Source organism: Schistocerca piceifrons, chromosome 8, assembly GCF_021461385.2.
Source record: "Schistocerca piceifrons isolate TAMUIC-IGC-003096 chromosome 8, iqSchPice1.1, whole genome shotgun sequence".
NCBI classification, from domain to species: Eukaryota; Metazoa; Arthropoda; class Insecta; order Orthoptera; family Acrididae; genus Schistocerca; species Schistocerca piceifrons.
Genome location: NC_060145.1, coordinates 270,168,356 through 270,189,698, shown reverse-complemented (window position 1 = coordinate 270,189,698; position 21,343 = coordinate 270,168,356). Strand labels below are relative to the sequence as shown.

General features: G+C 40.6%; 1 protein-coding gene across 1 annotated transcript in view; it reads left to right on the top strand.

Annotated features, from left to right (window-relative positions):
- Positions 1–4,345, top strand: part of LOC124711918 (26S proteasome non-ATPase regulatory subunit 13) — a 39,062-nt gene extending 34,717 nt beyond the window's left edge. Inside the window, exon 7 of the mRNA XM_047242173.1 lies at positions 4,146–4,345. Within this exon, the coding sequence (XP_047098129.1) occupies positions 4,146–4,244 (99 nt within the window). The 3' untranslated portion in view covers positions 4,245–4,345. The remainder of the gene's footprint in view (positions 1–4,145) is intronic.
- The last annotated feature ends 16,998 nt before the right edge of the window (positions 4,346–21,343 follow it).

The window sequence follows — 21,343 nt, the reverse complement described above, 5'->3', positions numbered from 1 at the left end:
GTATGTTCTACTTAACATTTCATTGAAACACTGTATTGAATGCTAGCCAGCAGCAGATTTCGAATTAACACGTGCACTTTCGAACCAGACTTGACTCCACTTTAGTTATTTTGTTTCTATTTCATAGTAAACTTTTTCATTTCATCAGATTTATTTATTCATTCCCTTCTCCCTTTGAATCTAAACTTACACATGTTCACAGGTGTACTGGTTTCTACAGGTGACTAGTATGGAATTATATGAAAATAGAATGTAAATTAATAACCAACTATGGTGTGCACACACTTTATTCAACATGTAAGTGTCACTACAGATATTCGGACTTAGGTTATGACATGTTTGATACGCCTGCCATCATTGACAATGACGTGGTGCAGAAGAATTGCGAAATTCTGCATGACCCACTGAAGTGCCAGAACACTGATGCTGTCGATGACCTCCTGAATGGCTGTATTCAGCTCAGCAATGGTTTTGGGGTTATTGCTCTACATATTGTCTTTAATATAGCCCCACAAAAAGGAGTAGCATGTGTTCAGATCTGGAGAATATGGCAGCCAATTGAGGCCCATGTCAGTGGCCTCTGGGTACTCCAGAGCCAGAAAGGGGTCTCCAAAGTGCTCTTCCAGAACATCAAACACTCTCAAGCTTTGATAGGGTCAAGCTCCGTTATGGATGAACTTGATTTAGTCGAAATCAGGGTGACTTTGGCCAATGGGGACGAAATCATCTTCTGAAACCTTCACGTACCGTTTAGTAGTCATCGTGCCATCAAGGAATATCACACCGGTTACTCTGTGATAGGACATTGCACACCACAGAGTCACTCATTGGAGGGTGAAGAGATTTGTTGATTGCAAAATGCGGATTCTCAGTCCCCCAAATGCATCAATGTTGCTTATTTTCGAACCCATCCAAATGAAAGTGGGCTTCATCGCTAAACCAAACCATACCATGCGCATACTAATTCCCATCATGCCCTGCAGCCAGCCATGCGAACCATTCAGCAGTTATGACGATTTTCTTTCATACATATTTTTTTCATTCATTCATTCGTTCATTCATGTCTTCCAGTGTGTTTTCTTTATGCTGCTGTTACTCGTTTGTGGTTTGGAATTACAGATATGTTTAACATTATATTTTAATTTAGGCCACCATCAGCTGTAACTTGGTTCACATAGTTAACAAACTACGTTAGAAGTTGTGCTATAGCGTCCTATTTGTAAGTACTGTTTTTTCTATAATTTGAGTCTTGTTGAAGATTACAATGTTTCCTGCTTCGATCTCTTTTTATAACCATCACTCACATAGATAATGTTTTCAGATACACAGTAATGACAATTTGTTGAGATTGGAACATCAGCCAGTAAAATCTGTTGGGAGCCATATGCATAAATAATTTTGAAGAACTAAATGTGACGTTTTTCTAATTTTTGCATAAAGAAAGTGGTCACTGGTCGTGAGAATCATTTATTATGCCAGAAGTCATTAATAATCTCTTATCATACATCATAGTGCCAATAAAGCTTTTGTGATTTTAGAAGGCAAGTTGTGGGAGACCCACTGAAAATCATCTGAAAATCATCTGAAGTGCTTCGAATGTCATTAAAGAGACTGATGAAATTCCAGTTCATAGTGAAAACTTTAATTGGCATTGACGGAAGTGGCAGTGTATGGACATTAGTATTCTGAACTTATTCTAAATTATTGATTGTGCTCTACATTTAGTATTAACAGCACCCACATCATTTCACGTGTACGTTCTTACAAATATGACACAAGGATATCAATGCCATAAAAATTTCTACTGCTTATCATTAACAACTGCTGTGCCAGCTGGTGTGGCCAAGCGGTTAAAGGCGCTTCAGTCTGGAACCGCGCGACCGCTACGGTCGCAGGTTCGAATCCTGCCGCTCAGAGCCATTTGAACCATTTTTGAACAACTGCTGTGTTTCTGTGATATCTTTTTGCCATATAAATACTAGAAATGTTTCAACCTAGGAATCCTCAAAGTGTATATTCAGTACTTGATGCAAGGAAATGGCATTAAAGGCTTCAATTAAATTTAAAAATATTGTATTTTCACCTTGAATTTAATTGTAAGAAAAATTAATGTTGATTCTCAAAGTTCATATAGCCATTGTAGTAAATATCAATATAATGGAAGGAAACATTCCACGTGGGAAAAATTATATATAAAAACAAAGATGAGGTGACTTACCGAACAAAAGCGCTGGCAGGTCGATAGATACACAAACAAACACAAACATACATACAAAATTCAAGCTTTCGCAACAAACTGTTGCCTCATCAGGAAAGAGGGAAGGAGAGGGGAAGACGAAAGGAAGTGGGTTTTATGAGGGAGGGGGTAAGGAGTCATTCCAATCCCGGGAGCGGAAAGACTTACCTTAGGGGGAAAAAAGGACAGGTATACACTAGCACACACGCACATATCCATCCACACATACAGACACAGACACAAGCAGACCAATTCAATAACCTACTGATGTCAAGTGCATACAATTAAAAAAATCCATATTAAGATGTAATTTGTGTGTGTGTGTGTGTGTGTGTGTGTGTGTGACAGGAATGAAGCCACTATTGTATTGTCGACACTGCAAGTCATATTTAGGGCACATGAACTTCAACATTGACATACTTCCCTCAGTGTTTAGTCATTTATACATTTTTCTCAAGAATATAATAATTCCAATCCCAAAGAAAGCAGGTGTTCACAGATGTGAAAATTTCCGAACTATCAGTTTAATAAGTCACGGCTGCAAAATACTAACGCGAATTCTTTACAGACGAATGGAAAAACTAGTAGAAGCCGACCTACGGGAAGATCAGTTTGGATTCCATAGAAATATTGGAACATGTGAGGCAATACTGACCCTACGGCTTATCTTAGAAGCTATATTAAGGAAAGGCAAACCTACGTTTCTAGCATTTGTAGACTTGGAGAAAGCTTTTGACAATGTTAACTGGAATACTCTCTTTCAAATTCTGAAGGTGGCAGGGGTCAAATATAGGGAGCGAAAGGCTATTTACAATTTGTATAGAAACCAAATGGCAGTTATAAGAGTTGAGGGGCATGAAAGGGAAGCAGTGGTTGGGAAGGGAGTGAGGCAGGGTTGTAGCCTCTCCCTGATGTTATTCAATCTGTATATTGAGCAAGCAGTGAAGGAAACAAAAGAAAAATTCGGAGTAGGTATGAAAATCCATGGAGATGAAATAAAAACTTTGAGGTTCGCTGATGACATTGTAATTCTGTCAGAGACAGCAAAGGACTTGGAAGAGCAGTTGAACGGAATGGATAGTGTCTTGAAGGGAGGATATAAGATGAAAATCAACAAAAGCAAAGCAAGGATAATGGAATGTAGTCTAATGAAGTCGGGTGATGTTGAGGGTATTAGATTAGCAAATGAGACACTTAAAGTAGTAAAGGAGTTTTGCTATTTGGGTAGCAAAATAACTGATGATGGTCGAAGTAGAGAGGATATAAAATGTAGACTGGCAATGGGAAGGAAAGCATTTCTGATGAAGAGAAATTTGTTAACATCGAGTATTGATTTAAGTGTTAGGAAGTCGTTTTTGAAAGTATTTGTATGGATTGTAGCCATGTATGGAAGTGAAACATGGACAATAAATAGTTTAGACAAGAAGAGAATAGAAGTTTTCAAAATGTGCTACTACAGAAGAATGCTGAAGATTAGATGGGTAGATCACGTAACTAATGAGGAGGTGTTGAATAGAATTGGGGAGAAGAGTAGCTTGTGGCACAACTTGACTAGAAGAAGGGATCGGTTGGTAGGGCACATTCTGAGGCATCAAGGGATCACCAATTTAGTATTGGAGGGCAGCGTGGAGGGTAAAAATCGTAGAGGGAGACCAAGAGATGAATACACCAAGCAGATGCAGAAGGATGTAGGTCGCAGTAGGTACTGGGAGATGAAGCAGCTTGCACAGGATAGAGTAGCATGGAGAGCTGCACCAAACCAGTCTCAGGACTGAAGACCACAACAACAACAACAACACATTTTTCTCCTTCATTTCATCTATTTCAATTTTAAATTAATTAGTGTTAATGCTTTAAGAGAAATTGTGAATATTATTGTACTAACCTAAGTTTTCCTTCTGCTTCACAGATCTCCTCCATGGTTCAGCGCCTCGATGTTTGGTGCAATGATGTTAGTGCAATGGAAACGCTCTTGGAAACACGTGCTCATGAATTTCTTACTTTGTAACAGCAGTGTTAATTGTTTTATAACAGTTTTGATTTCATTTGCTGAAATGTGTGTATGAATGAGAAGTGGAAATGTGTGATAAATCATCCATCTGTAACATGTTTCATAGAGTTTTAATGATTTCCTCCTCTGTCACTCCACCTGTATGCTAAAATACTACTCCAATACATGTCATAATCTTTCTTGTGATAAGTTTGTCAGAAAATTAACTGTTGCTGACAAAGAGAGTTAGTAAATTTGTAAGTGTTTGTATATTGAACTAGTTATCTTCCAGAAGGCCTCATAGTAAACACTAAAATTCCTTCTTCATGAGAATACGTTTTACAAATTCTTACATTGTAAACATTTTAGGGAGAGCAGGTTACTAATAACAGCGATTGAGTTATTCCATAAGGTACCATCTTACTGTAAACACCATCATAAGCAAACTTTTTGAGTTCAGGGTAAACTGTCAAAAACTCACAGGGTAAACCTTCAAAAATGCATTGGATTGTTCTCTAAGATTGTCACCTTGCATCACATGAATATGTGTACTTATTGCTTTCTGTATGTGTTACAAAACTTCGGTAAACTATTAGGTTATAATTAAAACCTTCATGTATGGTGGCATCCATGAGATGAAACTTAGGAGTTGGCATCATAGTTAGCATTTTGGCAAATATTTTATTTGTTCACCCATAATTGGTGAAATCAGTTTGTTCTGTGCCCATGTGCAAAACATAAATTGTAAGCTATTCACTCTTATTTATTTTGTCTGTAATTCCTTGATTGGGTTGGAAGTATATGGGTACTATATTAGTGAAATCATTGCCCTTTCACAAACATATAAAAATAAACTAGGCATTTTTAATTATGTTTGCTAAAATCTTTTGCCTAGCCATAATTGGAATATTACAGACATGTCAAAATTTATGCCCATTCCTTGTCACCAACAAGACAATAAATATAGTCATTTGTACATTAAGCTCTGTTACGTTAAGTTGCACAAAGTCAAATTAGTGTGTCACATTCATCTACTGAAACATTATTAAATTAAAACTCGTACCATAATAAATGGCACTTTGTATTGATCCAAAGTGATTCTTTTCGCAATTTGGATGTGTTGTGTCTTTCATTTTGATGTGATTATAATCCAGACACGCATAGTGGCATCATGACAACACTACAGGTAATAATTACAAAAGTGCACTAATGTAATAGAGGCTGATTCTCAGGTGACGCCACCGCAAAATAAAATGCTTTAGGAAATAAGGATTCTTTGATCCCCCCCCCCCCCCACCACCACCACCACCACCACCTTTTTTTTTTTTTTTTTTTTTTTTTTTTTTTTTTTTTTTTTTAACGGCTACACTTTCATGCACTAAAGGAAGTTTCAGAAATACAAATATCCCAAAGGAATAGATTTTTAATTGTTTGTTTGGGGTAACCTTAAGAGGCGTTAGGCATTGTGAAGCAGGACCTTGACTATCTTTTGTCGCATCACCACCACTCCCCACAGCTGCCACAGTTTCTCAAGAAGCAGCACTATCTAAATGATGACCCAAAGTTCAGGCTCTATGTTAAATGCCAGTAAGTTTGTGAGCTAAAACTATTAAAAATAAGTTTTCTCTTTGGCACAGTTGTAATGGTTTAATAACTCAGTATTTTTACACATCATGGAACTTTACATTATTTGTCATATCTTATTAAGAGTGAATGTTTTCAGATGGTAATTGAATCCCTTTCTGTTATGTGCTGTCATATTGCTCATTAAAAGTGAAGACAGTGAAACATTTGAAAGATAGCTATTTATTGATACTTTTGCATATTATTTAAGTAATAAGTTATGCATAGTACTGAATCACTGTGATTAAAGTCCTTATTTTCTCTTCTAAAATGGATAGATAATATACCGTATTTACTCGAATCTAAGCCGCACTTTTTTTCCGGTTTTTGTAATCCAAAAAACCGTCTGCGGCTTAGAATCGAGTGCAAAGCAAGCGGAAGTTCTGAAAAATGTCGGTAGGTGCCGCCGCCCGCCACAACTAACTTCTGCCGTCGAATATATGTAGCGCTACACAGGCATGGTTTGTAGGCACAAAGGTAAATACTGGCGCCAAAACCTCTGCGTCAGTAAATAATTTTTTTTTAAAAAAAAAGGTGGAAGATGAGCTTTTTTATCTCCGCCCCGACTTTCGACCACTGCATTTTCATACATTATCCAACGAAGTAAATACAAACTCCGTATTGTTCATCTTCGAATGTAGCAGAATTTCAATGTACTATGAAAATCCGACTGGCAAGACTGTTTGGGATGTTTGTCAATATGGCCAACTCTACGTTCTGAAATTTTTCCTACCTGTGACAAGAGATGGTTGCTAATAGGAACTTTTATCAATTGTGAATCACATGCAGTATTCTCTTCACCATAAGAATAATATGAATACAAACATTTTGCCATGTTTTCTTTCGTGTTTGCTGCTATCTCGTTTAAATCCTGCCTGCCTAATAAACTACGAAACTAGAGTGAGACAACAGCAAACGCGGAAGAATATACGTATCATGTTTATATTCGTATTAAGTGACACAGTCAGAAATGAAGCACGGCAACTGACTAGATTTTCAAATCTAAGATGACTCTAATTTCTGTGCAGAATTTGATGTACTAAAGAAGCGGCCGCAAAGATTTTCAAACGGAGAAAAATTTTCGCCTAACTCTCGTTCAGAACATGTTCTATCATACGCAGTCTATTATTTGGTTCTTGTTGATCATTGTCAAAGAAAGCAGCAGTGTAAGTAACAACAAATAGCCATCTCTTGCCATTGTTTCGCTAATGAGACGATTCCTCTCTCTTTTTTGTTATTGTTAGCGGCACTAGCGCGCACAAAAGCAAGCCATGCCGCAAGCGGCGACAGTCCGTAAACACGCACTATCAGAATGCGACAAACAATGCATGACACAGTACAGTAATGCATTTTCAGCTTAGAGTGACGTAAACACCTATAACAAAGAAAACGGCACTTATCAGATCGAAGCAAAATAAGCAATAGATTCAAACCAGACGAAGCACGTGAAAAAGGAAGGGTACCCGTATAAATACGGACGGAGTGCCTGACGCATGCTAAGCATGCGTCTTCCCCGCATGCTAAGCTTATGACTCGAACCAAACTACTGTAGCTGTATCGTCATTCATTCGACCTAAATTGTGTCTCATATTACAATGGACCAACTTTGATTCGATTTGGACGTGCGGCCTAAAACTTTTCTCTCCCCTTGAATTTGGAGTCTCAAATTTCAGGTGCGGCTTAGATTCGGGAAATTTTTTTTCCTTTATTTCGAGTATCATTTTTCAGGTGCGGCTTAGATTCGAGTGCGGCTTAGATTCGAGTAAATACGGTAAACAGTATTGACTAAAAGGCCTGGCTTCTTTTAAGAAACATACAAACTGCAGTACAAAATTAACCAACTCTTCAATTCCATATTGAAAGGAAATACGTTGTGATCTTAGGATCATCAGTCTCAAATAATCTCTCTGTCCTCACCACTGGTATCAGGATCATCATTTATCCACATGGAATTTGTTTGTTCATGAGAAATAATCTCTTATAGATCAAATGGCATGGGTTCAACTTTTGTCTTGCCTCTGGTATTTGTCAAAGTTTGAAACAAAACTGTAGGTATTTTCTTCCGACTGAGGGAGTCAGATATTGTAGACAGATCTACAACAGAATATTTCTTGTTGTATTTCGTAAATGCTTTTGGATTATAGGACACCACTCATGAAAAAAACAAAAGTGTTGAGCTGTCAATAGACTTGCACACACTAAAAGAGTGAGAACTTGCTAGATAAGGTGGGTAGACGGAGAGAGTCGGGAGGCAGAGAAAGGCATTGTGGATGGTAATTAGTCGCTCAGAGGGAAGCAGCCAGTTTGTGGAGGGCGAGGGGACAGTGGATTATTGGAGTTTGAGACCAGGGTGATTATGGGATTGAAGAATGTGTTGCAAAGATAAATCCCATCTGTATAGTTCAGAGAAGCTGCTGGTGGAGGGAAGGATCCAATTGGCCTGGACTGTGAAGCAGTCATTGAAATTGAACATGTTGTGCCACTGGGTGGTCAACTTTGTTCTTGGCAGCGGCCATTCATCCTGGTGGACAGCAGATTGGTAGTCACAACAGCAGAAAAGGCTGAGCAGTATTTTTAGAAGAGATGGTGTATGACATGGCTGTTTTTGCATGGAGTTTGGCATCTGATAAGGTAAGATAGTCCTTTGAAAGGACTGAATAGGAAGTGTGGGAGGGGGAGGGGGGGGATCTTTATTAGGATGCCCCTCATTTCAGAGCATGATGAGAGGTAATGAAAGCCCGGATGAAGGATGTGGTTCAGTTTGATTCAGTCCCGTAATTAGGGACATTCTACCAAAGAACTTTCCCACCTTCTTAAAGTGGTGGTCTGTTGACCACACAACATCCTAGTCCATCTCTGTGCTACTTCCAGTCTCAACCTGTTGCCACAGGGATCATTTCACCATGGTAGACAAAGGTGCAAGACCAGCCCAATCCATCCATCCACTCAGTATTTCCTATTCCAGTCATGTCATAGGCTTATTCTACCACATTGGAGGTCGGACGCCACCTGTGAAAGCAACCGTGCCATGTATCATCTTAGCTTCAAACCGTGCACAGCTGTTTATCTCGGTAAGACCAGCTGTCCACCAGCATGAGTGGTCACTGCCAAACTGTTACCAAGAACAAGGTTGACCTTATGGTGGCACAACATGCAGCTGACCGTAATGTGCTAAATTTCAATGGGTGATTCACAACTTGACATCTGGGTCCTGCCCTTCGCCACCAGCTTCTCTAGACTCAAGATGCGTTAACCTTGAACACATACTTCACTCCCATAATCATGCTGGATTCAGTCTCTGGTAACCCACTGTCCCCACACCATACACTTAAGTTTCCCCTTCCTCCATCCTGTTACCTCCTTCCAGTTCACTCTGGAACATTTCAATCAGCATATTTGAATCTATTTTAGACTACTGGGGGAGAATTCTCTCTCTCAATGGGTACTGGTCCATACAAAGTATATTTCCTTACCTTGGATAAACTATTAACTACCACAGTTCAAAAACTATCTTCATTGAGTTAACTACAATAATGCAAATCATAAAGTGTACCCAGGATAACTTACATTGCTTTAACAACAAACACCTGTTGCCAGTCGGCCTCACTGCTGGGGTGGGGATTGTAATTATCAGCAACTACCATTAGTCAGAGTGGTATCAACATTCACAACACCCACCTGCCAGCTATGGTGAGACCCTGTTTGGTGGTGGCAGCAAATTGACAGTACTGGTTCAGCCTCATTGTTTGGGTGCAGGCAATTGGTGACTGCTTCATGGGGTCAGTGATTCTTCCACAACATTTCACAGGTCAGGCATATCTGCTCATCTGCACCCGATTCTGTCCAGGGTCAGTGTAATGCCTATAAATGGCACAAGCTGCCACTTGGGTTGTCGAGCTAAGAGGTACACCACAACTGTAAGATTTCTATACAGGATGTATCTTAATTTGGTAGTGGCCACTTGGGTTGCCAAACTTAGAAGGGCTGCAAGCTGCAAGATTTGTACACTGTGTGCATCACAATTAATTATGGAAACTGACACAGGTGAAAGTGTAAGAGACAGAAGGGTTGGAGGGGGGGGGGGGGCTGCCAAATAAGGAGATCATGTGAAAAAAGTTCTTGGACCAGCCCTGACTCTGCTGGGAGACATGCCTTTGGTAGTACAGAGAGTAATGTGGCTACTGCATGATGATGCTGTAGCTTACTGTCATCTTGAGTGTGGAGCTGAAACACTAGCAAAGAGAGAACATTTCTCCTTGCCTGTTGTTCTTATGTTTGCTTTCAGTCATTAAAATCTACACCATCAAAGATCTTGTAGTTCCACATTCAATTGGGTGTACCTCCCTTGGAACATATAGGATCTTTTGTGCTCCATATCCTCTCAGGGATTGTTACTTGCAGTTTGTCTCTATTTAGTGAATCATTCTGCATAGAATTAAACAATCGAATATGATTCTAGTGATCATGTAGGAGACCACGCATTATAAAATTAAAACTTACTCTTGATAGTAATTAAACTCTGGCACTATAAAATTAAAACTTACCCTTGATAATAGAAGAACTGTAAATATACGTAAGAAATTCATACAGCACTGTCTGTGATTTTTCTATAGTTTCTTAATGTTTCATTTACTGTCGGATAGAATTTTTAGCTGTATGTATGAGGGAGTGTTCATGCTGTTCAAGCCCAAGGCGTGCTGGGCCTGGTGTTGACCTGCCAAGATATCAAACTTGTTGTTTTCCATTGTGGTCTTCACACTGGTGGCTGGTTCATGACAAGACAGCGAACCAGGCCAGGCTGTGCCGATGATATACAGGATGTTTAATACTTCTGGCAGGAGCCAAATGGCATTATCTCAAGAATTTTTGCCTGTCATTCAGTGCTTGCCAAATATGACCGTTATGAGATGTCGTAATTTTCTCCAGTCAGTGAACCATTGCCACTACGAAGCACCACATTGATAAGAAAAAATTACTGAAAAATACGTTGACAAGAAGAACAAAGTACCTTTAATGAAGGCACAGCAAGATCTTACTGATGACTACATTAATTAACTTTCTTGTGTGTCTCAGGAGTCCATCAAAGGAAAACGTGTAAAATGTTATGTATAAGAACTTGGCGATAATGAATTGGAGAGTTCTTTAAAGGTCTACCTCAAGACAATGATTGGCACTAATTTATATTTCCTTATCTTTATGCACAATATTTCTTCTGCTGTTATACTCCTACGTAAATTTGCTTTCTTTCAAAAATTTTGTCTCAAATCTTCTGCAGCACATACTGAAATTTATCACGATTCATTCTGTAAAATTTTTCAGGAAAGTGTTTTTGTTCATGTAAAGAAAAAAGAAAGTCTGTTATTTATGGGATGAGTCTGTAAGCTAGTGTCTTCAGTGCTTCAAAACTTGTTGAGCCATTACACTGTCGAAACAATACCAAAAAAATAATACGATAACACAGATTGGCTGTCAACCTGCTTATGTGAGCTGTCAAAGAATGGGAATTCCCTTGCTGATGGGGCTCAGTTGCCAAAAAAAAAAAAAAAAAAAAAACACACACACACACACACACACACACACCCACCCACACCCTTACCTGCTGTAATCAATACTAATTCATAATTTTTACAGCGTTCAAAGGTATGCTGAACCTGCCTATTCTGTTAACCTTCTCTGATGATCTCAATATTGACGAGAGGTTAAATCTTAATCTTCCGATCTTCCTTCCGTCTTTCTTTCTGTTAAAGTAGAACGAGTGAAATGGAAACTCCTTAGAGACAGAGCAGAGAATTTAAAATTGGCAAGTTGAGCTTAAGCGATTCGGGGAAAAGTACAGTGAAATGCAGTTCCACTTGCCTTGGGTTTCCATCTATGTACCATTGCCCACCTTCGTACCGTGGCTGTAGTGTTACCGTCTACCAAACCGGGGGCCCAGCAGGGGACTGGGTGTTGTGTGACCATCATCATTGACTCGCAAGTCGCCGTAGTGGCATCAACTAAAAAGGGCTCGCAATACGGTGGCCGAACTTCCCTGAAGGGGGGCCTCCCGGCCGACAATGCCATATGATCATTTCCATTTTAGTACCATTCTTTGAAGTGGAGATAACATTGATCTAAAGCAGATAACAATTTGCGACTTGTTATACTACAATCTCACAGAAATATGAAAGAGAGAAATTCAATAAGCACTGTCTTGCATAAATGTAGAAGTAGAAACAGCTATGAATGTGTAGTGACTCTAGTGTGTGTGTGTGGGGGGGATGCTAACAGAATACCAGTACTTGCACTGTGTTACTGACTGGATGTGCAGCAGAAATGCATGTGCACAGGACCCTTGTTCATTGTGAACTGAGCAGGCTAGTGTGTGAACGATATTCTTCCCTCTGTGAGGATTAAACACTGCCATGAAATTTTATTTATTTTATGGCACTGATGATGAGATCCACACAGAGCAATCCCCCACCCCATAGTGTAGAGCACTGCAGAAAGAGGTTGACAAAGGTCGCGGCTGCTGACATGTTCTTCATGCAGTTGCACATGACCAGCCATGCCTTGGTCGCCTGCGAGAAAGGACATGACTGGACTGTTTTTTCATGAAGAAGTGCAGTGATGGTGCCAACTCCAGTTCATGGGTCATGGTGGCAGAAAGGTTGGTTTTGGTGGTGACGAAAGTGGTCGTGCAGTATTATCCTTCTCTTCATGCGTGCTTCCTGGAGGCAGTTGTTTCCTAGAAGCTGTGATAGTTAGGAAACTGTAGGCTGATAGCCTGGATAATTTCACGTCTGGATCAATGCCATTTGGTAGCTTATAGTGGCAAGTGAACTGTCTGAACGGTTCTCAACCTGTCATTCCTCATGCAGTCCTTCAACAGTGATTAAATTTTCCACCAATGTTACATTTATTTTGTTTGGCTTTGAATTGATGTTCACCTCAAATGTGTTGTTAGTGTTCTGAATATTTGATGTTCCATTGTGCCCCATGGTAAAATGAGTGTTGTCTTCTGTCTGAACAGCCCCTGCATCATCTGTGCTGGATGCATCTCCCAAAATTGAGGCAGGTTTGAGGCAATGTATGGAGACAATGACTGGCTTGCCATGTAGTAGTATGTTGAATGTATTGTCTCCTTATTTTAGTATCCTGATCCAATCCATAACATCGTTGCTGCTGTATTGGTCTGATTGTATTGTCTCATAAGTGACATACTTGCAGTGTGCTAGAGCAGTGGTTCTTAACCTATCTCAGCCCATTACCCCTGAACAAGATTGTGCAGAGACCAATACCCCAATAAAGTTTAGTGTCTAACTAAAGTTTACATTGGGAAAAAAAAGTTTGAACATATCTATTTTTAAAATTACAAGAAAAGTTCTACAAATAAAATTCTAATTTTTTGGCTGGTGTAATGCCAAACCAAGATGTAATTGATGTCAGTGAGCTGGTCAGTATTGCTTATTTTTAATTTCCACCCACCCTACCCTCTTCCCCCTCTTCCCCCTCTTGGCCAATCCACACCGTAAATTGTGTTCAAAATTCAGTTGGTTCCTTGCTTTAGTCTTCATTGCCACCATAGTCACAAATGCAGTTTCACACCTGTAAGTTGTGCCAAATGGAATCCGTATTATTAAGGCTTTTTCTGGTAACAACAGGTACTCATCACCAATCTTTCTCCGTAATGTTGCTAGTTCTGCTTTTGAGAAATCTATTTTGAGTGTGTCATCTTCATTTAGCCCAAGAAATTTTGCTTTGGGTTGAACTCCACTAACTGCAAAAAAAAAAAAAAAAAAAAAAAAAAGAAATCCTTCATTTGCAAAAGATGGTCTTGAAACCCAAGTATTTACCACCTGCTGATTCTCCAATCCAGGAAAAGAGTTACTCATAAAATTTATTACTGTGATAAGTGCTGACTTATTTGAAGTGTTGCTTAATGTTATTTGCTATTGACATCGAATCACTATCAGTTTGGGGACAATTAAAGTGCATTGAACTTCTATCCTGCATTGTGAAAGCTCCAGTCCGCAAGGAAATCTCACAACTTTATCTTTCGCTGTCAAAATATTTACAATATTTCCTGGAAAATCGAGATTAATCATCCGAGAAATCTCAAAGGTATGCCACTTTGGAAATAAGTATATTATCTGTCACTTTGGTATGTTAAGTCTTTCTCCTTTTTTATCTTCACACTTTCAGGAAACATAGCACTTTCTTGTTGAAGCTCAAGTGGTCTGACACCCTGCAAAGTTAGAACCATCATACTTCTTTCTATGTGGAACAAGATCACTTCAAATTTGACTCTAGCTTCTTTGCATAACTTTGAGAACTGCATTTGTTGCACTACCTCAGACGTAGTATATCTTCACTGCATGAGTTAGTACATTTAGCACATTAAGTGGAAGTGTTTTCCATGTCAAAGCATGGAAGATGCTCTGTCAGTACATACATCTACCAACTTTGACTCATGCATTTTATTTTCCTCAGGAAAATTCTTCACTGATTACAAACCATGTTCACCATGTGTAGTAGCGTCCAGTGATTCTGAGGACAAGTGTTATTGTTTCAGGCTGTCATCTTTTATGTACTTCACATTGACATGCAGCTGGAAACAAGGTGCAATGTCGGTTGATTCAACCAACTGCAGTGCAAAAAAAGATTTAATCTTATTTCATTGACTACTATGCCCCAATATCTAACCTCATGTCACTGATACTATTTCTGATAACGTTGTTAGAAATGAATATCTTATTTACCTGTTTCACATGTTACTCTCATAGAACTAGCTTTCCCGTATCTAGTAAGCGAGGCTTGATGAGATCCTCTCTTGATGTACGAGGTTCCTCAGTTACAAATAATTTGGTATGAAGCTTCAGTACCAGCCTCTGCTGATTGGGGAAAACAGCCTGCTGAATCCATACGTGAACTCTTCAGTGCAGTTTCTTCCTGTTTGAAAAATTCAATGTTTTTTCCAGTGAATTCTGCATGATTTCTTCTAAAGTGGTATTTTAATTTGCTGGGTTTCAAACTATCTGCAGTTAGCACTTTACTGTTGATTTTTTTTCAAATGCGTAAATGGAAATATTTAAGAGCAACACACACTCCATGAAGCATTTCTGAGGAAAAAAAAGCTATAAAAATTGTTAGCAAAGTACATAATGCAACTGATGTTTGCTATATTAATGAGTTTGGAGTTATCTGTTTTCAGTTGCATTAATGCAATTTATATTTTACCATAAACGTTTCACCTCAGTTTGTTATGAAGTACCTCCAGCCTGAAGTAAATAGGTATATGAGGGCCAATCAAATGAAAGAAGACAGATATTTTATAGTGAGCATGACTTGAATGTTGGTAAGGCAGGTGTGTGTGTGTGTGTGTGTGTGTGTGTGTGTGTGTGTGTGTGTGTGTGTGTGTGTGTTTTTACTATGGAGGCCAGGGAGGAGGAACAGAAAGGTGCAGTTTGCGACTGCAGAAGGGGTGTCTGGAATGCTGCTTAAGGTGAACACAGTATATCATGCATGTAGGTGTTTCCATGGATTAAACGATTTTGAGGTCAGGTGAATTGAAAGGCAGCAGTTGACTGACACAGGCTCATCGTGTCATAACCCCCTTTATGGTGGATCTTGCCATCTAGGCAGAGCATCTGAAGTTTCAGAAAATCTGTGTGCACTGGGTTCTCCAAAGCTTGACGGAGAAGCAGAAGTTGAACAGAACGTCAACATCACTGCAACACCTGGCATGCTGTCGCAGTGAAGAATACCGTTTCCTGTCCATTGTGGGAGATGAAACACGATGTCATCATTTTTAGCCAGAGAGTAAGCATCAGAGCCAACAATGGAAGCACATGGATTCACCGCCACTAAAAAAATCCAGGGACATGCACACCAGTTCCAGAAAAGTCATAATGACCTCTCTCTTCGACTGCAATGGTCTTCTGCTCAGTGGCTTCCTGAAACATGGTACCACAGTTAATACACGGAGGTATATGGACAATTTGCAAAAACTGAGGCAGACCACTAAGTCCAAACTTTCAGGAATGTTGACATACTGAATCATCGTGTTGCAGGATAATGCCCGCCCACATTTTCCCAAAGTTGTGTCGAATACAGTGCAGAAGTATTGCTGGGGAGCCCTTATATACAGTCCCAATCCCTCCCCTCGTGATTCCCATATTTTTTTTAGCTCTGACGAAAGGCATTCGTTGTCATCAATTTGCTTTGGATGAAGAGGTGCATGTCTGGATACAATCATGCTTCTGTAGGCAACCAAAAACATTTTTCCATAACGGCATTGACCGTCTTGTCTCTCAGTGCTATAAATGTATTAACAGTTATGGCGATTACTTTTCCATATGTCCCATTATCATTTGATTGCCTCTTATAAATACGTGCTGCTCATGTCACATATTAGACAATGGAAAACGCAGGATATTTCAGAAAAGGTAGTGTTGATCAGAAGGATCAATTTGGTGCAGGCTGTGAAGCAGTCATTGAAATGTAGAATGTTATGTTGGGTGGTGTGATCAGGAACAGAGTGGTCCACCTTTTTCTCGGCCACAGTTTGTCGGTAGCCATTCATTAGGATCCAGCTTGTTGGCTGTCATGCCTTTGTAAACTACAACACAGTCATTGCAGCTTAACTTGTGGGTCACTTGACTGGTTTCACAGGTCTCCCTGAATTTGATGGAAGTATTAAGCCTATATCTTCAAACTGATCATTCGCGTGTTATTTCCCGTACCTTTCCTGTGCCAGATGAACTTGTATCTCATCCGACCAACCCCTCCCCACCTTCCAATGCCCCACTCTTCCTCCTCCTCTCTGTTCCAGTTACTACTATCTTCAGCTAATCTAGTCATATCTGCTGTCCCCCGTCTTCAAACTTATCCACCTACAGACCCGCAACCCACATTAAAACCTTTTTACTAATTTTATCTTTGATCTCATTGTGTCTCCACGCCTATTACAGTTGGTTTTTGCCTTTCACTATGGCCTATTCCCTCACATTTCATCATGTTTTCCCTTATTTCATTCTTTCTGTGATTTTTTCCACATGTTTGGGTGTATCTTTATGAATTTTTTTGGACATAATTCTACATTATTTATGTATGCATTTTTATCCACCACTATGGACCCTTTCTCCCTCCATCTGCATCAAAAGAACTTCCTTATCCCTAGCCAGAACCCAGCTTCATATACTGTTCTCGTATTGTTGGTTGGCTCATGGAATCCCCCCAAATGGCCTTACCAACAAATTACCCGTCTCCGGCAGACACCTTTCCTTCCACAATGCTCACCATCTGTTCAGATTCTGCCAATTCTTAACCCACACCAACATAGTCCTGCAAAACCATATCAAACAGGCCCAGACCTCCTCGCAATACCTTCTTTCCATCTGTAAAATTCTTCTGCTATGCAATCCCAAATTCCTGGATCCCAGAACGCATTGAAATTCATGTCCTCCAGGAACTAGAGCATCACTCAGACTGCCAACTCAAAAAATTCTCCATCCTGTTCACTACCTACTGCCTCCTTGGACTACCACTTCTACAACCACCTCCAAACCTTCCCCACTTCCCCTCATAGCTGACAAATCCTGTCTTACAAACCTTCTTTGCTTACCCCACCCTCAAAATCCCACTCCCACCACCACACAGAATCCAGAACCTAAACACACCTGAAACACAGTCATGAACCTCTCCTCTGCCTTTGCTCCGCAGAAGTATCAGTCCTTTCCAAAGACTTCACCTTTCGTCCCACTCCCAAATTCAATCATGCAGGACTTGTTAAAAGTGGAAACACTTTTTCACCACCAACCCTACCCATCAGACTCAACCAGAGACCAATGTTGAACCCTACCTGGCTCATTTCACTCTGCCAACCAACCATGATCCACCCCCATTGCCCCAATTCACCCCCTTTTAACTATCCAGAATGTCTTAACCTCGAACCTTGCCCCACCATAATTCCCCAAATCCCTCAACACGAAAACTAACCTTACATCCACAGAAAGAACTGCAATCTACTGCTTAAAGACTGGCCCTGACCATATAATCCTATCTGCAGACAAAGGCTGCAGCATTGTTGCTTTGAAAGGCAAGGACTACCTGGCAGAAGGACTCCACCACCTTTTAGATTCATCCACCTAAAAATCCTGCCACAGTGACCCAATTCCAGGAATCAAGCAGGATCTCCTATCTCTCCTCAAATCCTTAGGCCCATCCCAGAACCTCTTCCCAGAATCCACCTCTCTCCCCCCCCTTGCACTCCCTGCACTTCTATCGTCTACATGCTTTCTAAAATCTGTAAACCCAACCACCCACAATGCCCCATTATGGACGGGTACTGTGCCTCAAGTGAGAGTATCTCTGCTCTCATAGACCGACGCCTTCAATCTATTACCCAAAACCTACCCTACTATACAAAATATATCAACCATTTCCTCCTCTGACTCTCCACAGTTCCTGTTCCTGTTCCTTTACCACATGGTGCACTGCTCATCACTGTTGATGCCACTTCCCTTTGCTACTAACATCCATAATGCCCACGGCCTTTCAGCTGTTGAATCCTACTTTTCCCAATGCCCGACAGGTTCCGGACTAACAACTTCTTTCCTAGTCATGATGCCCAACTATATCCTAACCCACAATTACTACTCCTTTGAAGGCATTACCTACAAACAAATCTGGCATAAAGCTATAAGCACAAACATGGCACTATCCTATGCTGACCTATTTATGGACTATACCCCAGATCTGTCACCTGGTTCAGATGATGCTTTCATGATCTGGATTGAGGGTGAGGACACCCTATCCACATTCCTGCAGAACCTCAACATCATCTTCCCCAGTCACTTCACCTGATCCTACTCAATCCAATAAGCAGCCTTCCTCAGTGTTGACCCCACTTCAAATATGGTTACATCAGTACCTCTGTCCATATCACACCTACCAACCACCAGCAATACTCCACTTTGACAGATACCACCCGTTCCATACCAAGAAGTCCCTTCCACACAGTCTAGTCATTCTGGCTATTGCATCTGTAGTGACAAGCACTCCCTCTTAAAAAAATACTGGGTGTCTCAGTGATGCCTTCATGGACCATAATTACTCTTCCAACATGGTACAAAAACAGATCTCCTATGTGTTATCTTTCCAGTCACCAACCATCTCCTGAAGTCCCGCCGTGCAGCCACAGAGGAGCACTCCCCTCATGCCTTTGTACTACTTAGGACTGGAGCAACTGAACTGCATTCCTTGCCAGGGTTTTGACTCCCCCTCGTCATGACCTGAAATGAGAAATGTCCCACCCACTATCCTTCGCATCCCTCCCGCAGTGGTATTCTGCTGCCCACTGAACCTACATAATATACTCACCAATCCGTGCATAACCCCTGCTCCCAACTGCTTGCCTCATGGCTCATATCCCTGTAACAGACCTAGATAGAAGACCTGTCCCATACATCCTCTCACCAACAACTATTCCAGTCCAGTCACAAACATCATCTATCCCATCGGGGCTACCCGTGAAACTAGTCATGTGACCCACAAGTTAAGCTGCAACCACTGTGCTGCATTTTATGTGGGTGTGAAAACCAACAAGGTGTCTGTTCTAATGAATGGCCACCGAAAAACTGAGGCCAAGAAACAGCTGGACCACGCTGTTGCTGAGCACACTGCCCGACACAACATTTTTCATTTTGATGACTACTTCACAGCCCATGTCATGTGAATCCTTCTGACCAAACCAGATTTTTTGAACTGTACTGATGGGAACTCTCTCTGCAATATATCCTATGTTCCTGTAGCTCTCCTGGCCTTAACTTCATTAGTCCTTGCCCTTACCCACGTAGCCCTTTCCCTGTTCCCATTCAAGCCCTACACAGCCCTTTATTTTACCAATGCACCCAATCTTTTTACTTCTCTCCTTTTCTGCAACCCCTCCCCTCTCCTCCACCCTCCGTCTAACCTCTCGACTGCACCTCGCTGCACTACCCTCTCTCCATCTCATCCCTGCTCACTCCCACAAGCAGCACTTTACTGCCTCCCACCCCTACCCTGCTATCCCTCCGCCCCCCTAACCCAGCCTTCTCCTTAATCCCACCGACTGGTTGCCTCTCCCATCATGCACTGCTGCTCGCAGTCTGTTTCCAGAGACTGTGGTATATATGTGTGTGTTGTTTATTTTTAACAGAGGCCTTGGTGACTGAAAGCTCTTTCCAACAGTCTTTTTATTTTCCCTATCTGTGACTCACCATCTCCGCTATATCATGAGTAGCAATTACCCATTTCATAATCATTTCATATATTTGTATGCATATGGACATAATAAGGAGTTTTGCTATTTGGGGAGCAAAATAACTGATGATGGTCGAAGTAGAGAGGATATAAAATGTAGACTGGCAATGGCAAGGAAAGCGTTTCCGAAGAAGAGAAATTTGTTAACGTCGAGTATAGATTTAAATGTCAGGAAGTCGTTTCTGAAAGTATTTGTATGGAGTGTAGCCATGTATGGAAGTGAAACATGGACGATAAGTAGTTTGGACAAGAAGAGAATAGAAGCTTTTGAAATGTGGTGCTACAGAAAAATGCTGAAGATTAGATGGGTAGATCACATAACTAATGAGGAGGTATTGAATAGGATTGGGAAGAAGAGAAATTTGTGGCACAACTTGACTAGTAGAAGGGATCGGTTGGTAGGACATGTTCTGAGGCATCAAGGGATCACCAATTTAGTATTGGAGGGCAGCGTGGAGGGTAAAAATCGTAGAGGGAGACCAAGAGATGAATACACTAAGCAGATTCAGAAGGATTTAGGTTGCAGTAGTTACTGGGAGATGAAGCAGCTTGCACAGGATAGAGTAGCATGGAGAGCTGCATCAAACCAGTCTCAGGACTGAAGACCGCAACAACAACGTGGACATAATCTCAGAATCTTCCATATAGCATTGCTCTACTTTGTTCATTGTAAATTTAACACTGATTTAACATTTAAGTCAATTAAATAAAAATTTAAAATTGCACTGTGTGTTACCCGTCAAAAGAAAGAAAAGACTAGACCGAGGTAGCTTCACCATGATGATGTCTGAGAAACAGAGAGATGGAGATAATGAAAGTGTATGTTGCAGTGGCATTAAGTCTGATAGACACTGGAATGCAAAGGTGCAGCTCATGTCACAGAACTGTGCCTGGACTGCAACTCGAGTGAGTCCACAACATTTTGATTTGAGTCCATGACGCTGCATGCTGAATCCGGTGCTTGCAGGACAGTAATCCTACTTGAAATGAGATTCTCAGACTTAAAAATGTTGCAGAACATTGCTAGTGTGGATGTGTGCCAGCGACAGGTGAACAAGTTTGAAAGTATAGATCTGTTTGTGCAACATTTATTTTGGCTTGAAGCACATGTGGAATTCATTTCTGTTCTTACTGTACAGAAACTTTTAGATTGTAACTTCTATAATTTTTTACCCATTAGTTGGTACTAAAATAGTAAACATTTAGATACC